The sequence below is a fragment of the Malaclemys terrapin genome, chromosome 3 (genome assembly GCF_027887155.1).
Source record: "Malaclemys terrapin pileata isolate rMalTer1 chromosome 3, rMalTer1.hap1, whole genome shotgun sequence".
Classification (NCBI taxonomy): domain Eukaryota; kingdom Metazoa; phylum Chordata; order Testudines; family Emydidae; genus Malaclemys; species Malaclemys terrapin.
The window spans coordinates 20,786,568-20,810,709 of NC_071507.1; the positions used below are offsets into that span (position 1 = coordinate 20,786,568).

The window sequence follows — 24,142 nt, forward strand, 5'->3', positions numbered from 1 at the left end:
CCCCAAGGACTGCTTCGCCGCCCTCGTTTCCCTTATTGTGATGCTCTGAAGCTGTCCACACATACACCTCCATCAGTGACTCTCCCTTCTGGGCCACATGGTGGCTTGCAGTACTATTACACCATGTGCCTGCCTCCATATGCATTGCCTTCAACACTGGCTCCACACTGTCTACGATCCACAGTCAGACTGACTAAACAAATTGCTCGTCCTTCCGCCTTCTGTGTTAGCTTCCCTTCCCTGGTGGCTCAGCCCATCCACAGTCCTAGCAGGTGTCCGTTTACACCCCCCACACCTCCCACCACCCTTACCACAGATGCTACATTGGTGGGCTGGGCCGCCCATCTTGGTCACTGCACAGCACTGGGCCTTTGATCACCACGAGAAGCACAGATGCACATCAACGTCCTAGAGCTCTGAGCAGTCCGCCTTGCCTGTCAAACCTTTCTACCTTCCTTCTGCTCCCGCCACGTTCAAATACTGTCAGACAACATGACAGCAGTCATATACATCAACAGGCAGGGTGGTGCCAAGTCCACTGCTCTTTGTATGGAAGTTAACGGTCTTTGGAATTGGTATCTCCGACAGGAGATCACCCTGACATGCAGTGCATCTTCCGGGCACCAGCAATTCTGAGGTGATCCTTTCATGCAAACCACGAGAGGGAGCTCCACGACTCCAGTCTCTATTCCCTCTTTTGTCAGTGGGGCACTCTGTGCTAGGATCTCCTCGCAACACAAATAAACCGCAAGGTTCTGCTGTTCTACTCCCAAGGGAGCGTGGGCCCGGGCTCTCAGGGTGATGCCCTTCTCATTCCCTGGACTTCAGATCTTCTCTATGCCGTTCCGCTGGTTCCTATTCTCTCCCAGGACTTAAGCAAGATACACTGGGACTGGGCAATGGTAATCGTTGTAGCTCCCTCCTGACCTTGCCAATAGTGCTACACAACCTTCTCCGCCTCTCTGCTCACCCCGCAATCCCAAATCTCCTGACACAAGTCCGCAAACAACTGCAAACCCCAGTCCATGCCCTCCTCACCTAATGGCCTGGTATTTGGTTGGGGATCGTATGTAGACCAGGCCTACTCTATGCCCGTCTGCAACATTCTCACTAACAGCAGGCGCCAAACCACTCATACCTGTTACAATGCTAAGTGGTGTTGCTTCACTGCCTGGGCATGCCAGCGCCACATCTCAACAGACTTCGTCTCCATTTCTACTCTCCTGGACTACCTCCTCCATCTCCGCCAATTGTGCCTAGTGCACTCCTCTGTCCATGTTCATCTAGATGCACTCAGTGCCTTCCTCCCAACAGTGGATGGCTTCTCCATCTTTACTCATCCAACGACCTCCCGCTTCCTTTGGGGCCTCCTCAATGTTTTTCTCCTGTACAAAAGCTCGCCCCGCCTTGGGATCTCAATTGGGTCCTCTTGACCCTCACGAAACCCCATTTCAAAGTCCTCACCATCTGCTCTCTCACCCAGCACTCCATGAAGGTCATCTTCTTGGTGGCAATCACCTCTCCATGCTATATCAGTGAACTGGCAGCCATGATGATGGACCCCCTATTCACCATCTTCCACAAAGTCTCCTTATGTCTACACCCCAAGTTTCTGCCCAAGGTGGCTTCCTCTTTCCAGCTCAACCGAAGTATACGCCTCCCAGTCACCTTGTCCATGGACCACACCTTCCACTCCCTCGATGTCCGTCGGGTGCTAACCTTTTATCTCCATCGCACCCATGCCTTCCGCCCATCCCCCTCTGATCTCTGTTGCCATCGCAGAGCGTCGCCAAGGCTCCGCCCTCTCCTTGCAACGTCTCTCCAAGTGGATCTGCCACTGCATCGAGACCAGTAATAAGCTATCAGGCACTCTGCTCCAGCTAGGAATCATGTCCCACTCCACATGGGCAGACGCTGCCATGTCAGCCTTCCTCGCGGTTGTTCTATGGCAAGACATATGTCAAGCTGCCACTTGGTGCTCAGTCCACACTTTTTCTACTCATTATGCCATTGCTCCCTCCACAATGATGGATGCTGCAGTCGGTCACACTGTCGTACAGACTTGGTCTTCTCGATAGCCCTCGCACCCCCCTCTTTCCTGACCACTGCTCACTACTCTCCTGCGTTTGGAATCTTGACCAGCACTTGAAGTAAAGGCTACTTTGCTGTAACTGGAGGTTCTTCAAGAAGTGTGGTCCCTATCTGGATTCCAATCCCGCCCTCCTTCCCCTCTCTCCGGGCTCCTCTGTTGCTGGGTAAGAGAGAACTGGAGCAGGGTCGACCCGCACAGCCTCTTAAAGCCTCGGCCACACCACTGTGCCCGAAGCATGACACATGACAATTCTGGCTCTGGTGCATGGCGCGCATGCACACCTGTGTTTGGAATCCAGATAGGGACCACGTATCTTGAAGAACCTCCAGTTAAAGTAAGTAACTTTCTCTTTCTTGTACATCTTCCTTAAATTTATATATGTGTACTAATTTAGTTACATTCTTATATGCTTAAGAAAATTTGTAAATTTGGTTAACTTTCATGAGAGTTATACATGCACACTGAGAAGACCTAGACCCACTTAAGCAAACCAGAAGAAGATGAGAAGCACACAGCCTGTTTTTCCTGTGGCAAGACAAGTTTTCTGACTGCAGAGTTAGCTTAATAAACCTTTGGTGCATTTAACTATGGCTAACATAGAAGAGATTTAGACGTTCGCAGAGCCAACAACTCTTTTTAGACTTCAGTCCTCTTCATAGTTTTATGAGAGAACCTTCATCCCTGTAACTCAGAAGAAACATTAAGCACTTTTTGGAGCATATCTCATTACAATTGGGTCAAAACCCTGATCTGAGTTTCTGAAACTGGATTTTTCATAAGGGTGACTAAGGCTGGTTGCTTGTCCTGGGAGAAATTATGAAGTTCAGGCTCAAATTATTTTGTGCAAAATAACTTTTTTATTTTGTAATAAAAATGATTTGAAATGGCTTTATAATAGCCATGAGAAGGGTGTCATGGCTCCTGCTGTCTAGGTTGTCCAGCGAGGCGCAGAACTCCTTACACGACCTTCTGTTGGATGGCAAGGCCCTGTTTGTGGAACAGACGAACATGAAATTTCCCAGCCTGAAAGATTCTCGCGTAACACTAAAGACCCTTGGCCTCTATGTTCCAGCCCCGGCCAGGACCAAGTTTAAACCGCAGCAGGTGCCCACCCAGGCCACCCACTCTAAATATGAGCCCCCTTATGAAAAGTCAAGGGACTGTAAAAAACACCCGTAGAGGCAATCCTGGTCTGCGCCCCAACCTGGGCCCTCCAAGGGTAAACAGGCAGGAAAGCGTCAGTTTTGACAGGACACCCGGGGCACAGCAGGGATCCACCCACAATAAAGCTTCCCTTCTCCAACCGATTGTGTGCTTTTCTCCTGGAGTGATCATGGCTGACCTCGGACCGATGGGTCCTCAACATCGTCTCCTGGGGCTACATCCTCCAGTTTACCTCTACCCCACCCACCCATCCTCCATCCCTGTCCCTCCTCAGGGACCCCTCTCATGAGACCCTGCTTGAGCAGGAGGTGAGGCAGCTCCTTGGCCTAGGCGCGGTGGAGGTGGTACCAGCAGAGTTCAGACGCAAGGGGTTCTACACCCGCTACTTCCTCATCCCAAAGGCCAAAGGGGGCTCAGGCCCATCCTGGACCTGCGAGGCCTGAACCAGTACATGGTAAAGCTCAAGTTTCACATGGTCTCCCTGGCCTCCATCATCCCCTCCCTGGATCCCAGGAACTGGTACGCCACCCTCGATTTGCAGGACACGTACTTCCACATTCATATATTCGAGGGACACAGACGTTTCCTCCATTTCACGGTTGGGCGGGAACACTACCAATTTACGGTCCTTCTGCTTGGCCTATCCACTGCTCCCATGTGTATGTCTGTGGTAGCAGCTTACCTCAGACGTCGGGGGGTCCAGATCTTCCCCTATCTCGATGACTGGTTAGTCAAGGGCAGCTCCAGGTCACCGGTACGAGATAACGTGGCACTCCTCCTGTCCATGTGCACCAGTCTGGGCCTGTTGGTAAACGACACCCAAGTCCACGTTAGTCTGGGTGCAGTGCATATAGTTTATTGGGGCAGTTCTGGATGTGATGTTGGCCAGGGCCTCCCTGGACAGGACAGATTCGAGACCCTAAGGGAGCTCATTAGCACAGTCACAAGGTTCCCTGTGACCACAGCCAGAGCGTGCCTCCAGCTCCTGGGTCATATGTTGGCATGCACATATGGGGTTCGCCACACCAGACTCAGGATGCGGCCCCTCCAGCTCTGGTTGGCCTCGGTGTTCTCCCAGTCCAGAGACAGGATGGACAAAGAATGCTAATGGGAAGGGGGTAGGTTTAGCGGATAAAATAAAAAAAGAACAAGTTAAAATCACTTAGAAAAGTTAGATGCCTGCAAGTCACCCGGGCCTGATGAAATGCATCCTAGAATACTCAAGGAGCTAATAGAGGAGGTATCTGAGCCTCTAGCTATTATCTTTGGAAAGTCATGGGAGACGGGAGAGATTCCAGAAGACTGGAAAAGGGCAAATATAGTGCCCATCTATAAAAAGGGAAATAAAAACACCCCAGGAAACTACAGACCTATGAAGGAAGGCTGAAAGAATTGGGTTTGTTTAGTTTGGAAAAGAGAAGACTGAGAGGGGACATGATAGCAGTTTTCAGGTATCTAAAAGGGTGTCATAAGGAGGAGGGAGAAAACTTGTTCACCTTAGCCTCTAAGGATAGAACCAGAAGCAATGGGTTTAAACTGCAGCAAGGGAGGTCTAGGTTGGACATTAGGAAAAAGTTCCTAACTGTCAGGGTGGTTAAACACTGGAATAAATTGCCTAGGGAGGTTGTGGAATCTCCATCTCTGGAGATATTTAAGAGTAGGTTAGATAAATGTCTATCAGGGATGGTCTAGACAGTATTTGGTCCTGCCATGCGGGCAGGGGACTGGACTCGATGACCTCTCGAGGTCCCTTCCAGTCCTTGAATCTATGAATCTATAAAGTCCTCACTGTGCCCAAACTGGTGATTGCCTCTCTGCGATGGTGGTCCTCCCCAGGGAACATGCTCCATGGGGTCCCATTCAGTGGTTGGCCCCCGTCCATGGAGCTGGTGTTCGGTGCGTTGGACCTGGGGTGGGGAGCCCATGTGGGGAACGTTCAGACCCAAGGTCTGTGGTCCGCGCAGGACCTTGCCCTGCATGTAAACGTCAAGGAGCTCATGGCGGTCCGTTTGGCATGTGTGGCCTTCTGCTCACACCTGGAGGGCAGAGTGATCAGGGTTCTCACAGACAACACGGCCTCGATGTTCTACATCAACAGGCAGGGCGGGGCCCACTCCTCTGCCAGGAAGCCCTCAGGCTGTGGGACTTCGGTATAGCCCATGATATTTGCCTGCAAGCCCACCAATTATCGGGCGCCCGGAACTCTTGGGCGGATTGCCTGAGCCAAGACTTCTCCTTTCAGCACGAGTGGTCACTATACCCCGAGATGGTGCACAGGATTTTCCAAATGTGGGGCACTCCCCAGGTGGGCCTGTTTACTACACAGCAGAACCACCGGTGTCCCCACTTCTGCTCCGGGAGGGAGAGCGGGGGTTGGGAGTGGGTGCCATCTCCAATGCCTTCCTCCTGTCCTGGTCGGGCCAGCTTCTTTATGCCTTTCCCCCAATCCTGCTGATTGGGCAAGGTCTTGGAAAAGATAAAAACAGACAGGGCCCGGGTCCTCCTGATTGCCCTGGCATGGCCCAGGCAACATTGGCACGGGACTCTCACAAGCCTGGCAGTCGCCCCACTGTGGCCGTTGCCATCCCGCCTGGACCTGCTATTCCAGGACCTGCTATCCCAGGACCAGGGCTGCCTCCTCCACCCCAACCTAGCGGCATTCCACCTCACGGCATGGCTGCTCAATGTTTAGGCAGGGAGGAGAGGACTTGCTCGGAAGGGGTTTGACGCATCATCCTGGAAAGCAGACGGCCCACCACAAGTCGGGCCTACTCGGCAAAGTGGTCTTGATTTTCCCAGTGGGCAGCCCTTTCGGCCTTCCACCCGCTGGTGCATACGGTGTTCTCCTATGCCATGACTGGCAGATTCCTTAAGGGTTTGGATCGTCTCTTCCTGTATGATAGGCCCCCAGTCCTGCAGTGGAACCTGAACTTGGTGCTGACCAGGTTGACAGGTCCCCCATTTGTACTGCTAGTTACATGCTCCTGGTCGCACCTTTCATAGAAGGTAGCCTTCCTGATGGTGATCACATCCGCTAGATGGGTCTCGGAGCTCCAGGTTCTGATCTCTGAACCCCCGTACACGGTGTTCCATAAGGATAAGGTGTAGCTCCGACCATATCCTTCGTTCCTCCCCAAGGTGGTCTCCGCCTACTGTATGGGTCAGGACATTTTCCTGCTGGTGCTCTGTCCCAAGTCCCATCCAATGAGGAGTGCCACCTCCACATGCTGGATGTGAGACGGGCTCTGGCTTTTTACCTAGAACATACAAAGTTGTTCAGGAAGTCCTCGCAGTTGTTCATCACCTCTCATGTGTTCAGCCGATTTCCACTCAGCTGTTCTCCAACTGGTTCACCTCGTGTATTCGTATCTGTTATGACGTGGCGGGAGTCCCCCTGCTGCCGATTGTGATGGCGCACTCGACTAGGGTGCAAGCCTCATCAGCTGCATTTTTGGCCCATGTTCTCATCCAGAACATTTGTAGGGCTGCCACATGGTCTTTGGTTCACATGTTCACCTCGTATTATGTGATCGTCTCCCAAACCAGGGAGGACGCTGGGTTTGACAGGGCTGTACTCTGTCCTGGGTGTCTGTGAACTTTTACCCACCTTCAACAGATATAGCTTGGAATTACCTATTGTGGAATGCATATGAGCAATCACTCAAAGAAGAAAAGACAGTTACCTTTTCCGTAACTGGTATTCTTGGAGATGTGTTGCTCATGTCCATTCCACATCCCGCCCTCCTTCCCCTCTGTCGGAGTTGTCTGTCAAGAAGGAACTGAGGGTGGGGGGAGTGCGCAGTGCCCCTTATACTGCGCCATAGTGGCGCTACTCCAGGGGTCGTTGGGGCGCTCCCCTATGGGTACTGCTAGGGGAAAAACTTCCGGCACCGGTGCACATGTCGAGCACGCACACCTATTGTGGAATGGACATGAGCAACACATCTTGAAGAACACTAGTTACAGAAAACGTAACTGTCTTATTTCCAATATGCTAATCCAGACCCAGATTGATAAAACTTCATAGCAGAATCTTGTTCATAGTGGGCTAACTGATTTACTAATACCATGATTTATGGTGCATAGTGTTTGTCATGACAGACATGGCTATGACAAACACACAGCTATAGATCTGACTATCTAGGGCCCTTCACAAACCAGTTAAGGCTTGGTGATTTCATTTTTAGAGCTAAATTTTCTAAGCAGATCCACTGCAGAGATATCAAATAAGATGCTTAAATGGAGAATTATTTTAGCTTCAATATGTAAATGGAGATCCTTTGGGCCATTCCTTGCTCCAGCTAGGGATCTGCAGTGGCGCAATACATCCTAGGCATTTAAGTCTAGCACATTATTGATTTATATTCTATTGTCTGAAGCTCAGCATAAATAAAAACTAATTCACGTGAAATAGGTGACCAAGCCGTAGGCTGCAATCTTTTCCCTGTTATGTTCTGTTACTATTTTTATTAGGAACTGTTTTTTTTAGTATAAGACACATTATATAAACCTCTTATAATTGTTTAAACTTTAAACAGTTGTTTCAGAATTGTTTAAAAATGAAATATAAACATAATTCAGCACACCAAACAGCGGTGTGCAACATTAGGCCATTGGGGCACTTCTTGGGTTGCTGAAGATTTCAGCAATTAGCCCTGTTTTTTGCCTGCGCCTCAGGTGTGCACCCATAGCCTACATATACATATCTTATTGTTACTATATTGGCAGTTTGGGGCAGATCTAATTCTGTTTACATACATTTCATGTGCTTTAAACTGGACCTATTTTGCTAAAATTTCAAAAGAAAATGTATTACCTCTCAGCATGAAACTCCGATATATTTATTAACATGTATTTGGCATAATCTTTTGAAATATCAGAGTTCTGGAACGAACAAAGTGAATATTATTTTATTTTAAACTTGAGAACAATCTTGTGCATAAAGTATTATTTATATATAAATATTTATAATATTCACACTCCAAATCTTGTTCATGAGAGGGTTACATACAAAGGTGGACTTCACCTAAATATGCCCAATACTTTCAATTTAAAGTGAATTTGTCAGTGAAGAGCATGCACCCCTGACAATAACTTTAAGTACTGTCAGCAATTCTAATTTACAAAAATCATATTCCAGTTATTTCTTTTTTCCTCCATTTAGATCTGTAGTAGTTTCACTTCGTCTTCTTCCAAAGTTATTTGGTACATTTCAGCAATTTGGGAGCAGTTATGATACACATTGGATAACAATGTAAGTAAAAATACCTTCTCTCACCTACCCCCCCAAAAGAAAGGAAAGTGATGATTGCCAAAGGGCTGTTGATAGGATAAAGAACCTTTCACATCTAGATCACATATTCAAATCTGGTCCAGGTCTCAGGTTGATTATTACTCAAAGTCATTACCATCTGGTGGCCTATATGAAATGAGTTTGATGTCTTTAAGTTCCTGATGAGCAGATTTCTTCATTAGATAAGCTTTATCAGAACTGAGGCTAATGTTTGGGTGGATATGCACCTTTAGATCCCCCTAAGTGGACTTGCTATAGAATGCTGGAAGTGCATTGATGGGGACAATGTGGGTAAGTTTGTATTGCCAGAGACTGTGCTGTACCTGTTCTGATTGTAAATCCAATCATTTTGAGCAATGCAGAATTCACTAAAAATGTTAATGTTTTTAAAAGTAAAGGCTGTGTAGTGCTGTTCTGCCTTAGGGGAAAATCAGGTTCAGTTTTTTGTCTCTGAGCTGGCAGAAGTTTTGAGTGCGGCAGAGGAAGCATACCTGGACTTTTTGCAAAAAGAACAGGAGTACTTGTGGCACCTTAGAGACTAACAAATTTATTTGAGAATAATCTTTCGTGGGCTACAGCCCACTTCTTTGGATGCACAGAATGGAACATATATTGAGGAGATATATATACACATACAGAGAGCATGAAAAGGTGGGAGTTGTCTTACCAACTCTGAGAGGCCAATTAAGTAAGAGAAAAAAAACTTTTGAAGTGATAATCAAGATAGCCCAGTACAGACAGTTTGATAAGAAGGGTGAGAATACTTACATGGGGAGATATACAATGTTTGTAATGGCTCAGCCATTTCCAGTCTCTATTCAAGCCTAAGTTGATTGTATCTAGTTTGCATATCAATTCCAGCTCAGCAGTTTCTCGTTGGAGTCTGTTTTTGAAGTTTTTTGGACTTTTTGGAAAGGTAGTGCTTTATGTCACTCATCAGCAACTCCTGTAGCCATTTACACCTTTATTCAGCAAGGTACTTAAACACATACTAACTTTTAAGCATGTGAGTAGTCCCATTGAAGATCTTAAGATTGGTCTATAAATATTTGGCTAAAATATAGTTTGTCAGTGGAACTACTATTGATGTTCTTAAAGTTAGACACTTAAATACTTTGCTGAATCAGAGCCTTACAGAGCAATGTTGATGGGCTCTGAAGGAAGTTCCATCTGTTAGTCCTAGGCCAGAAAATGATGGCCACACTATGGAGCCTTAAGGGTGAGAAGATAGAGCAGAGAAACGTAGTGGAGATGTCTCAAGATTCTATAAGTGATGGGGCACACCTCCAGGCATATGGAAAGTGGATTGTTAGCTTTGTTAATTTGCACATGAATTTTCCTACAACATATGTCTCATTTAGGCAAAATATCTTTTCTCTTTAAATTGCACAGGTGGGCAGAAAAAGAACTTAACATGATGAAACTCTTCTTTGATAATTTGATACACTACATTCAAGCAGTAAGGGAAGGACGACATAAACATGCATTGTAAGTATAGTGTATGCATCTAGTTTTGTGAGTATTTTATATAATTTTATAATTTTAAACTCATTTTTCTGTTCTTCTCCTTATGGCAACTCCTTCTGAGACCATTCCCTTTTTATTATAATAATTAATTACCCTTGTTGGGGAAATGGAGGTGCAAGAAAGATGACCAGTAGTAAGACTTGCTGCAACCGTATTATGTCTTTAGCCAAATATTTATAGACTGATTTTAATAAGATCATCCTTTGTGTCCCATATTAGCATGTTAAATAGCTGCCTTTAATTTTAAAAACATGTTAATCCTTTTCACTCTTTCTAAGAGTGATCCTTGTTAATCATTATTGCTTTGAATGTTTACATTTACTGATACAAGGTAAAGAGTTCTTTACAGAAATTGACCAAAGGCATCTAAATTAGTTTATTTAAAAACCTTTATGGTGTTTCTACAAATTTTCCTTCTGCTATAAAATCTCATTAAGATAGTACAGTTAGCTTCAAGTCCTAAAACTTTAGTGCCCATTTTCTGACCTGGGTGCCTAACATTAGGTACCTCAGTCTATTTTTAAACCTAGTTAAAAGTGGCCTAATTTATAGCAGTGCTGAGCACTTGCAACTCACAGGATCTGCATCTATGAAAATCAGGTCACTTTTATTTATGTATCTATATATTGATATAGGTGCCTAACGTTAGGCATCCACATTTGAAAAATTTAGCTTTCAATTAGGGTCTAAATTTCAGCTTCACGAAAACCTTCATCTGCATATACAAATCCCATAATTAGAGATCTATGTGATGAGTTACAATTTTAAAGACTGGTTTGAAACTAACTGAAAATTTAGCCTTTTATGTGAAATAGTTCATTGTTGAAAACTAGGTCATATATTGTTCTCCTCCTCTCTTTTACTTTAAATAAATATGCATCTCATAATAGGTGGGGAATATAGTTAAAATTTGTAGGCAGCACTTGCAAAGATTGCTGCAAGAAGAGTAATTCATTTTTATGTAATGATTAGAAGTTCAGACATTTCTGAGCATTTTGCACGTGTATTAGAAATTTAGTGAAGGCCCCATTCTGCATGGTGCTGAGCAGATACAGTTCTTATTAAAGGTGCATAAAGTACACACAAAACTCGCCTATTGCTCCCCCACCCTCTGTTCTCTTTTTCCAGTTACTTTGTATTGTGCTACAATCTGTATGGGTGGGGTTTACATTACTTCTTGAACTTAGTTTGAAGTTTTGAAAGTAGTTTTAAAAAATTAATGAGAAATTATGTTCTTATGTTTGCTCAAGTTTGTGTTTGTGTGTGCGCGCGCGCAGGGATAAAGAAGGATTGATATAAGTAATTAAACATTTGTAAATGAATTAAAAATATGTTTTATTTTAAAAATATTCAAATATAGGTACAGCCACAGTGCAGAAGTTCAAGTGCGTCTTCAGTTTTTGACATGTGTTTTTTCAACTCTTGGATCACCAGATCATTTCAGTAAGTTTTTTTATATTGCCTGATAATTAATATCCATCCCTTGAATTTTACCATTAAACATATCTACTTTTTAACAATCTGATTATTTTTTTAATTAATATGACCATTTTTTTTAAACAACATCATCAAAGGTTAATCTACAATGCTGTACTTTGAGAGGAGGATAGTCTTGTAGCTAAAGCACAGAACTAGGGATCAGAACTTTTGGATTCTATTCCCAACTTTGCTTGGTCATGTCATTTAACTTCACTGAGACTCAATTTTCTAACAAATAGGGATGATGATAATTAAAATTAGGATAATAATATTTCCCTACATCATGTGGTTTGAGGTCTTTGGATGGAAAGTGCAAATATGCGTGCAAAAATGTTATTTATTTTTATGTGTTAATAAAGTAGTTTACAAGTGGTTTTCTGGAATAATGTCTTGTGTGCTAAATAGTGGTAATATTTGGGGACAATTAAATAATATTTTAGAATGAAAATGATCAGTATACAAATTTAATTCCTATAATGACATTAGTTTATTGAGTTAGAACAGCAGTCAGTGAACTCTGATTCTAATGAAGTTATGGCACTTAAACTAAAATATACGTGACTGGATTAAGTATGAAGGACAAACATGCTGCTCATGTATCCATTCAGAAGAAAAGCAGGCCTGGGGGGGCGGAATTTATTTAGCAGCAAAGCTGGATTTTCAATGGAAGATTGAGATCAAGGAGCACTTCACAGAATAGTTGCACACTATTACAGTATAGCAAGACCAAGAACTTAACGTGGCAGCTGGAAACAGATGCAGACAAAGAGAATCTGGAATGTGAGATTGAACTATTGGCACTACTTCCCTGAAGAAAATTAATACAATCACAAGAATTAAATAAACTTCCACTTCCATGTCATAACATAAGAAAAGGCTGGAGAATAATCATTCTGTCTAATTAATTGCACTGCATAATTTTGTTGGAACTTGCTGATGAGCACATTAGAAACACCTGGTCAGACATATGAACAAGGTGTTTCAATAGCAAGAAAGAGAGGAAGGGGGATGTACTAATTATTGGCATTCTCTTTCTAACAGCACCAAAGAAAATGCAACTCCATACACAACAACAAATGAAAATGAACAGTAAGAACATGCTACTGCTTCCAAATAGTGAATAAGCCTAGAAATTCCTATAGTAATTTATTTTCTAGTATGAACAGTCAAGATTAAGCATTAAAAATACTCCAGATGTTATCCCACTTGGGTGTCCAGTACTCCGTTTATCGTATTTGGATGAGGCAGCCTCTGATGGATGATAAGATCTGCTGCATAGCATAGCTAATCCGGCTTCTGTAGTTATAGTAATAAACTCTCCTAAAGTTAACTTCATTTCAATTTAAACTAATTTGATTTTTTTAAATGTAAAATCTATTGCTACCAACATAGAGGGTCTGTATCTTCCCCAGGCCTAATACCAGATTACAGGGGTGAAGAAAATATGAGGACTCTAGATGGTTCTGCAGTTGCTTTGCCCCAGTCTTCAAAATAACCTTTCCCCAAAAGATTAGAGTTAGAGATAAGATAGTAGTTAGTGAGAGTGTCAGTAATAAGTGATACTTAGTTAACCACTCATTTTGGTCAAACCATGCTTTTAGTAACCATGTGGTTCCAGCTAACAGTGTATAGGCTGCAGCTTTCCAAGTACCTTCTGAATCTGCATGATCAAAACTAGCCAAAATTCAAGAAGATATTACTATTATTGCCACCTGCTGGTATGGCTGTGCTGTCACAGGACCAGATAATCCTGCCTCAGTCTGTTCGATTTGTCCAGGCAGTACAATAGATAGAAAATTCCTAAAATTGAGAAAATATTAATTCTGAGTGAGCGCTTGTGGATAAATAGACTGTTCACTTTTAGAATTGTTGTGCTGATCAAGACTTCATGGATACCATGATGTAAGAAAAGAAAGGTTACTTAGCTGTCAATATGGCACAGGACCTCACAATTTCTCTGTGCCTCAGTTGGTCATACTCCAAGTTCAGATTCCACCAGTGGCACTCTAGACTCTTTCCCCTCACAGTTCATCTGTTATAGGTTGTCTGTGAATAAAGGTGACCTCAGGATGGCACAAAGAGAGGGGCCATAATATCAATAGTCAAGGGCAAAAAATCAGTATAACGTCCTACAGTGCCATTGATAAAATAGTCCACAGTGTTCTCCCTTGAAGACATCTGCAGCCTAACCAGGAACACCAGTTTCTGAGTGCAAGCCAATGAAGTCAAGTACTTTGATGAGAGCTAAGTGGGGTATTGATCTCCCCTTGAAGGAAGTAACAATCAAATCATGATAAGGATATAATTCTTAACCACTATCTCCATTCCCAACTCAAAAATGAAGTCCAGAATGTGTCTAAACACATTATAAAGTGAGAAACCTCCTGCAGTTTGATAGGAATGAAATCCTGAGTGTGTGTTTGTATGGATATTCACATCATCAAGGACAAAAAGCCATGGCAACTCCTCAGTTCCACGCTGCACAAAAATGCCAGAGAAAGAGATGCCTGTCAGTTGATTGCTACATATGGGAGATAAAGGGTTCTGCTGCTAGTAGATATATTTTTAAAACTTACCATCCTGACAAAGACTTTTATGCCTTTTCTACTTGACCTGTTTCAGATAGAATATGCAAATTTATCTGACATTATAAAGAAGCATTTAAAAACATTTTATTTCTAGGATTGAGTTTAGAACAAGTGGACATTTTATGGCATTGTTTAGTAGAAGATTCTGAGTGCTATGATGATGCATTACACTGGTTCTTAAATCAAGTACGAAGTAAAGATCAGCATGCTATGGGAATGGAAACCTACAAGCATCTTTTCTTAGAAAAGGTATATGAAAACAGTTTTTAATTTAACTTCATTAATTTGAGTTTAAATTTTTTTGTCTGTATCAAAGTGATTTTAATATATTTAAAGTTACTTCTGTGGGGAAATCCTGCCATTTCTGCAGCAATGGAAGGCGCCAGGTGCAATGGTACTATTCCTCTGCATTGTGAGGTGGAAGGCAATCCTATTCAGGTGTCCATCCCATCCCCCCTGCCTGCCATAGATTTCTAGTCTGCAATGTCTCTCTGTGCATCTCGATGGAGTTGGGTTTCGGGACAGACCAGAGCCAAGCTGAGGGAAGGGGAGGTTTGCCAGTATATGGATCTACTATTCTTGCCTTCTGTGGAGCAGAGGCACAGGAGCAGCAGAAGGCTTAGGACTTTAGTAGTGGCTGTAAATTGACAGTTACTGCTCCACTGACTTTAAGGGAACTCCTGTTCCCTGCCACCCTTCTTTTTGACACACCCACTCGCTTTTTTATATAAAGTAAGACAGTTACATCTTGGTGTGTAATTCCATTGTCCGTATGTACCCCAGTTGTTTTTAAATCCTGAAGAGTCAGGTACGTTAGCAAATTATCCTGTTGCTGACAACTGTTTAAGTGCTAATGTTACAGTGCTGAAAATGTTGCCCATTCTAAACAGTTTCCAACACCAATTCGGGGGGTCCATTGGGGAGCATTGTCATTATTGGTGGTTTTCTCTGAACAGTACAAAGAGATTCACATCTTTTGCTAAAACAAAACTTGACTGACCTTACAATTTTTAAGTCTGTTTTGGGGTGGCAGTGAAGTTCTTGTGTGTTTTGAGAGAAAAAATGCCCTGAAATCATTGCCATCTCTATCATTGTCAATTTTCTTTTCATACTAAGGCACATTTATTTTATTTAGATGCCACAGCTAAAACCTGAAACTATTAGTATGACTGGTCTAAACCTGTTTCAACATTTATGCAACTTGGCCCGATTGGCTACCAGTGCATATGATGGTGGCTCAAACTCAGAGGTAAGTATTGACATCATGCTACAATTTCCCTTCTTCCCTAAAATTAAGTTAATTCTCTGTACATTTTTTTAGCTATATCTTAATATCCTTAAGGCTATTTAGTGAGAGGTATTGAGCATGAAGTGGCATCAAATCACAGCCCTGTATTGGGGGCAATGCAGATGTCCACTCTAGCGAGAGCTCTAGGAACTATAGGTCTCAAAGTTTTCAGGTGTATGGGGGACTGTGACTGATGCCCCACTTCTTCGTGCATGCATGCATTCTCCTTCATCTGTTGTGGAGAGGAATGGACTATGATTGTGACTCCTCTCTATGCTTTCTGGCAAGGACTGCAGTTATGTGGGTTGTTTTCTGATTTCTCTGGGTAGGGGATTGATGAGAGTCCACAAAGAAAATGCAGGCTGCTTCTGTCCACCCCCTACTGCCTGTTAACGTCTACAGGGTTTCCCCACACTGGCCATAAATGAAATGTGTTAAATAATATTTGTTTAGTAGGTAAATCAGAATAGGTCTTTGTGATGTTTACAGTTAGTAATAATAAATGCATAGCACATGCTAATCTTCACAGACTTAACAGCATATTCATTTTGATTAGAAGTATGTCATGATATAATATGTCTTACATTCATATAATATGCTGTAGATTGTAGAACATCTTGTCCTGATAGATTCTTAAGGTGTTTTTACACCATAAAGCACCTCAGAAATGTAACCATATTTGAAGTGGATGTTAGCAACCAATTGACACACTGATCAACAGTGTCCTGTGGAGAGGAGCTGTGTGGATGGACATGTGAGAATTTTGATTGAATTCACGGATGCAAACCTCTGTTCTTGCAACAAGTGCCATGAGATCTTTAATGTTCATGTGTGTCAGACAGGACCTCTGTTTTTTAAGGTCTCCTCTGAAAGTATTTCCATTTATGAAAGGTGAAAATTTAGCCTCCTGAATTTCACGAACACGATTAAAAAAAAAAGATGGAGGATGGGGAAGGTGAGATTTTAATGCTGATAATACAAATAGCTTGTAGATATTCTGCAGTGAAAGATATTTTTAAATTATAAATTACTTACAGTGCATGCAAACAATAACAAATCAGAGACAAGATAAAATAAGTCAGTCATCACAATTACATCATTAAAGTTTCTGTCATGCCTATTAGGTACAGTTCTGTGTTGGGATGGTGTAAAACTATCTTCTGGATGGGGCGATCCCAATGGAAATAAGGCTTTTGGAAACCAAATTTCTCCTGGAGATCTCCCTGGGATGTGACAACTCCATACCATTCCAACATGAAACTGCCAGAAAAGAATGATAAAGTCCATAATGATTTAATTGCAGCTGCAGGTAGAATTCCTCCATGCCTGCTACTACACCTTTACACTGGGTGTAGCATGCTAGCCCTTGCATGCTGGTCTTGCCTTGCAGACTAATGCAGAAAGAGAACAGGACTGTGTTCCTTTTGGGGTGGTGTTTGCCCACCAGAACACTAGGAGAGACCAGTCGCTGCACTATGAAGTCAGGAAATATAATTTATGACAAGGCTTGTGTGTGGTATGCGAAGAGAGTGAGGAGGCTTTTTGTGTACTCTTTCCTCTCCCCCCACCTTTCTGTGCACATATATATGAGCCTGTCAGAATCTGGCCCAAAATGTTTATATGAAACGCTGGTCCTAAATACTAAAAGCTACTAAACATGTTGGAAACTGTTTAAAAAAAAAAATAAAAAGAAGAGAAATAGTTGAGCTTGCTTATGAAACACATTTTTAATCATTGGTGGTATTTCACTTTCCGTTACTGTACTTTACATTATCTTATATGTACAGTGTTGCACATATTAAGAACAAAAGTGGTACTCTTCTTATAAAATATCCAAGCTGAATTTCTTGTAGTGAAAGTTGTGTTTTGTGCTGCTGATGTAGTAAATAATAATAATTTTGAGGCTTATATCCTCTAAGGCCACCTGCTGACCTCATTTCTTCCATTTGTTTCTATCTCCTCAGTATAGTAGGCCAAAAAGCCCAGGTGAAAGGCAAAGGGGTACTCCATTTGAGAGGAGGCCCTCTCAGGAGCCACAGGAAGGAGCTTTGCCATAGTTGCTCCCAGCTTAAAGACTTCTGTTTTGTCAGCAGAAAGGTCATAAAGGACAGCACATTGGGGCTTTTTGTCCTCCCACACCACCCAAGGCACATCCAGATATACCTTTGCAATGGTGGGTCAGTCCTTCTTGGGATCCAGCAGCCAGGTCCTTCCTCAATGATCAGAGAATTAAGTACAAAATTCTTTCAGCTTCCTCCATCCGTACAGTCTACCTTGAAGGTGAAATGGTGAAAAATATTGGTCTCCCCTCTCATGTTCTTAGCTGGTTAGTAGAATCCCTTGACATTTGTTGTGGCTCTTCTTTTTTTACCAGGAGAAGAATCTGGGTTCCTGTAGGGAGTGATCTCCTGCATTTCCTCTCCAGTTATACATTGGATAATGGGGAGAACACAGGGATTCAAAGCCATCCCTATGAGTTATCTCTCAAATGGGAGCACCAATTAGGACAGATCCTCAGATGCGAGGGAAAATCCTCTAAGAGGCAAAAGGAGCAAAAAGTCTCCGAAGACCAGAAAACACAAAAAATGCCAAGAAGCCTTTCAGATACTCATCTTATTCCATTAGGTTCTATCTGATCCCCTGAAAAAGAGAATTGTCAGCTTCAGACCACGGTAACACCATGCCAGAGATTAGAAGAAATTCTAATCCATATGCATTTAAGACAATGGGGAGAAAGGTGGTGACCACCATCGAGATTTCATCAGGAAAAAAAAGAACCAAGTCCAAGGGTAAATAGCTCCCATCCAAACCCAAGACAAAATTTTCCATCTACCTTCACTCCTCCTTTGAACAAGTCATTGTGAAGGAATAGGAGACTTATAATAATGGGGAAAGGCTCTGTTAGCAAGTTATTAAATTCTAATTACTCCCTCTTCATACTCCCTAATGTTGATTCAGAAGGGGTCATGACAGAAAACTCTGCAACTCCTCTGTGCCTTTTGCGTTTATAATACATGGAAAGAAGAACTCCTTGTTCTCTTCTTAGAGGGCCGTCCACCTTGGCTTCAAAATAGACACAAGAAGAGTCTGTTTTTCTGGCAGAGCAAAGTTTCAGGAAGATCCCGATCAGGTGTCCTGCATTAGAATATCATTCATTTGTTTTGCCTGTAACACCTAGATCTTCTGGTCTCTTGCATAAAGTTTACTCCATGGGCAAGACAATTCATGAGAGAGTTTCAGGGATTGCTCTTAAAAGTCCTGGAACCATTCCCAAAGAGAGATGCAGAGCAAATTAAAGATGCCATCTAGAGTAATTATATCCCTCAGTTCGGGAAAACAGAAGAACCATGGGATGGTAGCATGCTCTATTCACAATCTGTACGCCAAAGTTCTGACCTCAGACGTGGCAACCTTGCAGGATGGTGAGCTTACTTGGGCTGCCATGATATACAAGAAATGTTGTCAGAAAGGCTCCAGAACATCAATTCCCAGAGGGGAGAATTGGTCATGATAATTTTTCAGGGTTTCCAGGATCGCTTGAGAAAGGAGAACAAGCACATGACACAATGACTGTGGCATACATAAATCAGCAAGTGGGCACAAGATCACATAGCCTCTATCTGTCTGATCAACATAAGATACAATGTACAAAAATGCAGACTAAAAAACTGCTGGCAGATACATAACTGAAAGTGGTCCTTAAGCAAGAATTGTTGCAGCTGATATCTAGGGAGCCCTCCAGGTAGATCTGTTCACATCCAGTGAAAACACAAAGGCCTGTTTGTACGAACTCGTTAATTCTTGTATTATAGTGTATATAGTTTTCTGTTCACGGTCCACTATGCCATCACTCAGCAGGCCAAAGATGATGCTGGGTTCGGCAGAGCTGAGTTGCAGTCTACACATCCGTGAACTCCTACCTACCTCTGAGGGGTACTGCTTGGGTGTCATCTAAATTGAATGGACCTGAGCAAGCACTCAAAGAAGAAAAGACAGTTATCTTTTTCTGTAACTGGTGTTCTTTGAGAAGTGTTGCTCATATCCATTCTACAAACCGACAAGAAGGAACTGAGGGTCGGGGGAGTTGGCAGCACCTTGTATGCCGCAGCATATGTGTGCCACTCCAGGGGGCACTTGAGCTGGTCCCCTACAACTACTGCTGAGGGAAAAAACTTCTGGCACCGGTGCATGTGGGGAGCACACACACCTAAGTTGAATGGACACGAGCAACACATCTTGAAGAACACCAGTTAGGAAAAAGGTAACTGTCTTATAATGGCTCACAAATAGATGATTTGTCTTCTGTGTCCCTTGTTTCCCTCCCGCTTTCCGCTAGTAGAAAAATCCAGAAGATTAAAAAGGGGGTCAGTTAAAAGTGGCCAAGTATGCTGTCATACTCAAACCTAATGTAGCTTTCATAGAGATCGTTACTCCATCTCTCCAGCAAGCCAGGATCTCCCATTCCAGTGTTTGCTTCTTCATCCCACTTCAGAGTAACTGGGCCTAACAGTTTGACTATTGAGCAGCCAGTCCTATAAACAACATGGGATATTCTTCTTTGAGCTTTTTGCAGGCCTTGCATCATTTTTGCTTACTCAGGAGTTTACACAAAGTTCTCTGATGGGTGCCAAGATACAAATATTAACTCCAAGGAATCAGGCGTTCCAGCTTCCATGGATTTCTTTCAGGATGACTTAGGCTTGGCTTTAAGATCTTCTACCATCATTTCTAATAGCCTGACTGCTGAATAGTACTATCACTTGAATGAGCTTAAGTTTTTGGATCGATAGCACAATGTTGTCGAGGTTCCTTAGGGCAGCATTTCTTTCCAAACCAATAGTCAGACCTATCTTTACTATCTAGAATTTGCCTATAGTGCTTCAGATGCTCATGTCCCACGCAGTCAGGGCTTGGCCAAGTCCCACCATTCTGTGGGAGTATTTCCAGTACTAACAGGAAAAGACGCAGTGTAAATGTGTCAGACTGGGGGAGAGATGGTTCCCATTAGGAAAATAATCACATGATAAATTTTTCATTTGTCTTAACAGTTGTGTGGTATGGACCAATTCTGGGGCATTGCTTTAAGAGCACAGTCTGGTGATGTCAGTCGAGCAGCTATCCAGTATATCAATTCTTATTATATTAATGGTGAGTTCTCAGTTTTATTTACACTGGTGTACTAAAATCCAAGGATATTGTACAAAATAATCTTTGTCATTTTTTGTTAAAAATAAAATCTTTTAAAGAATATTAGTTTATCTTGTTTTAATCTTGAGTACTAAAACTTGCAGTTTTCAGTACATTTGTCACATAGTTATTTAAATATCTGTCTGCAGGTAAAACAGGTCTGGAAAAAGAACAAGAATTTATTAGCAAGTGTATGGAGAGCCTTATGATCGCTTCCAGTAATCTTGAGCAAGACTCCCACTCAAGTCTCACCATAATTGAAAGAGGACTTTTAATGCTAAAGACACACCTTGAAGCTTTTAGGAGAAGGTAAACAATTTCTTCAATATATTTTGAGTTGGAATTTATTGTCATTTATTTTCCTATCATTTGTACCAAATAGAAATTTGAGTTGAGTGAAATAATGAAAAACAGAGATGTAAATTTTTCATTTGGTTTCCTCTGTGTAAAATGGGGATAATAATACATACTTTGCAAATATTTTGTGTGAGGCGTAGTCTGTTAAAGGTTTTTGGCAAGGAAAAAAAAGATGGTTGCCCTCATTTGCTGTTTTATGATTAGGGCCCTATCAAATTCACTGTCCATTTTGGTTAATTTCATATCATAAGGTTTTAAAAATCTTAAATTTCAGGATTTCAGATATTTAAATTTGAAATTTCATAGTGTTGTAACTAGGGGTCCTGACCCAAAAGAGGGTTGTGGGAGAGTTGTAAGGTTATTGTAGGAGGGTTGCAGTATTGCCAGCCTTACTTCTGTGCTGCTGCTGATGGCAGCACTGCCTTCAGCTGGGCTGCCGGAGAGTGGTGGCTGCTGCCTGAGAGCCCCGCTCTGAAGGTAGCACCACCACCACCAGTAGCACAGAAGTAAGGATGTCATCGTATGGTATTGCCACCCTTACTTCTGCGCTTGCTGCTGACGGCAGCGCTGCCTTCAGAGCTGGGCTGCCGGAGAGTGGTGGCTGCTGGCTGAGAGCCCAGCTCTGATGGCAGTGCCACCACCAGTAGCAGCACAGAAGTAAGAATGGCATGGAATGGTATTGCCACCCTTAGTTTTGCGCTGCTGCCTTCAGAGCTGGGCCCTTGGCCCAGCAACTGCTACTGTTCGGCCACCCAGCTCTGAAGCAGCGCAGAAGTAAGGGTGGCAATACCATACCATGCCTTGGTGCTGCTGGCTGCAGTGCTGCTGGCGGCGGCACTGCCTTCAGAGCTGGGTGCTTGGCTAGCAACTGCCACTGTCCGGCCACCCAGCTCTGAAGGTAGCACAGAAGTACGGGTGGCAATACTGTGACCTCCCCCCCAAAAAGCTTGTGACTCCCCCACCTCCCCTTTTTGGGTCAGGACCCCCAGTTTTGGAAATGCTGATCTCCCGCATGACATCTGTATAGTATAAGGTAAAAGTACACAAAAGACCACATTTCACAGGGAGAGACCAGGTTTCATGGTCCGTGACGCATTTTTCACAGCTGTAAATTTGGTAGGGCCTTATTCATGATGTATAAAAAAAGGTGGAAAGTGTTTTTTTTGTTTTTGTTTTTTAAAACTTAAGCAATATCAGGAATACAAAGTCTTGTCTTTTCTTTTTGTGTTGGAATCTCTGCAAGACCAGAGAAGTGGGGTTTGTACCTTTCTCAGCCTTCTTGTCTTCCTACTGTTTGTCAGGCTTTTGAGTTAAACAGATGTTAACAAAAACATGTAGTGTTTTTATGTGATTTTTATATGCTTCTTAAGGTTTGCGTATCATCTGAGACAGTGGCAGATTGAAGGCACTGGTATCAGCAGTCACTTAAAGGCACTTAGTGATAAACAGTCATTACCACTAAGAATAGTATGTCAGCCAGCTGGACTTCCTGACAAGGTAGAACTTTGGTTTTCCAATTGGATTTTATTCCAAGATCATTATGTTTCATAACGTTCATTGTTCATTCTGAAAAAATGTGTGCATTATGTTTCAGATGACTATAGAAATGTATCCTAGTGATCAAGTGGCAGATCTAAGGGCTGAGGTTACCCATTGGTATGAAAATTTGCAGAAAGAGCAGATAAACCAGCAAGCTCAGCTTCAAGAGTTTGGCCAAAGCAGCCGGAAAGGAGATTTCCCTGGTAAGTTATACAATACTCTTAGCCTTAGTTTGCGCTTGGCTCACTGATCATGCAGAGAGGTTTAAAGATGATGTTTATTTGATAGTAGATTAGGGTATCTGGGGAAAAATAGCACGTATCACTGTTGGTTTTATTCCATGTGCTCCATTTATTTCATAACTAGCATCAGCCTGTCACACTTAATTATTAAACAGTGCTTTGCAAATGTTACCATTTCTTTTAAAGTAGAGAGAGAAAATTCAGAAGTAACAAGGGATATGCACTACTTACACATGGTTTTTCAAATCACATGATTTTTATTACTTGTAACTTTTCATTCTTTCCTTCCTTCCACCATTATCTTCTCCTTTCCCCATTGCCATTATTGTTTTTATTCATTTTATTCTGTCTTATTTAGTTAGTAAACTCCTCTGGGTCGAGACCCATCTTACATTTTGTGCCATGTATATTTATGGCTCTGTATATGTAAATAATTAGGACTCAGAATGTATGTTGGGCTCACAAATATGTATTTAGCTGCCATTCAAGTATGAGTATCTTTACTGCATCTTTCAGTCTTTTTGCAACTATGTTAAAATAGTTAATTTATTACTGAACATCCTGTTGCCAAATTGATCGTTTATTCTGATCTTCCTTATTATCCTCCTTCAAAGCTCTCCGTAAAGCTCTCCTTTTCCAGGATGCCTACAAAAATTTGACATTGTTTAGGCTGCTGGTGTGCTGAGACCATAGCCTGCTGTGCAGACCAATATTGTCTAATTATTTCCTTGCAGTCCCAGTCTGTATCCATCTGGTGTCTCTTGTTTTGTACTTAGACATGAGCTCTTTGTGGCAAGGACTGTTTGTTTGGTTTGTGTTTGTACAGCATCTAACACAATGGGGTCCTGGTCCGTCACTGGGGCTCCAACTAATAAATAATAATAATTGTACATGTTACACAAATGTTTACTTGAGGACAGGATTTGGACTTGTGTGATGCAGTGGATGATACCATTTTCTCATTAAATAGGAATATTTTAATCCTTTTTTCCCCTTACTTATTCCTGATATTAAAGAAATTTGATTATTTTAGCCATGTCTGTTTAAATGGTATTGTAAAGCTGCTACTAAAACCAGCCCCTGTTTATTAGGAAACTCTGAAATGGTTGCTCTGTCATTCTGATTGAGGTGGAAATTCAAGTTGTGTTCAACAATTCAAGTTTCAGCAAAATTAAAAGCATCCTCATTCATGGTGACAGAAAATGTAAACGTTTTCACTATCCTCCTGCTTATCGGGCCAAATCCTGACATCCTTAAGTAGTTTTTTTGACTCAGTACTTTCACTGGGGAGTTTTAGCAATTGAGTAAAAACTGAGCAAGTATTTCAGTAGTTGACCCTAGTACTTTAACTTTCACATGTGTGTGCATATCTTTTATTCTTTGAAT

At 42.5% G+C, this 24,142-nt stretch overlaps 1 protein-coding gene across 5 annotated transcripts in view; it reads left to right on the forward strand.

The window, feature by feature from the left end:
• USP34 (ubiquitin specific peptidase 34) overlaps positions 1-24,142 on the forward strand; it is a 264,685-nt gene that overhangs the window by 98,508 nt on the left and 142,035 nt on the right. For 4 of the 5 annotated variants that reach the window (XM_054021746.1, XM_054021747.1, XM_054021750.1 and 1 more), the window contains 10 exons: positions 8,421-8,510; positions 9,942-10,037; positions 11,437-11,519; positions 12,597-12,644; positions 14,238-14,392; positions 15,279-15,392; positions 20,480-20,579; positions 20,768-20,927; positions 22,346-22,472; positions 22,570-22,717. In XM_054021746.1, the coding sequence (XP_053877721.1) occupies positions 8,421-8,510; positions 9,942-10,037; positions 11,437-11,519; positions 12,597-12,644; positions 14,238-14,392; positions 15,279-15,392; positions 20,480-20,579; positions 20,768-20,927; positions 22,346-22,472; positions 22,570-22,717 (1,121 nt within the window). The remainder of the gene's footprint in view (positions 1-8,420; positions 8,511-9,941; positions 10,038-11,436; positions 11,520-12,596; positions 12,645-14,237; positions 14,393-15,278; positions 15,393-20,479; positions 20,580-20,767; positions 20,928-22,345; positions 22,473-22,569; positions 22,718-24,142) is intronic. The other variant, XM_054021749.1, reaches the window with a different exon arrangement.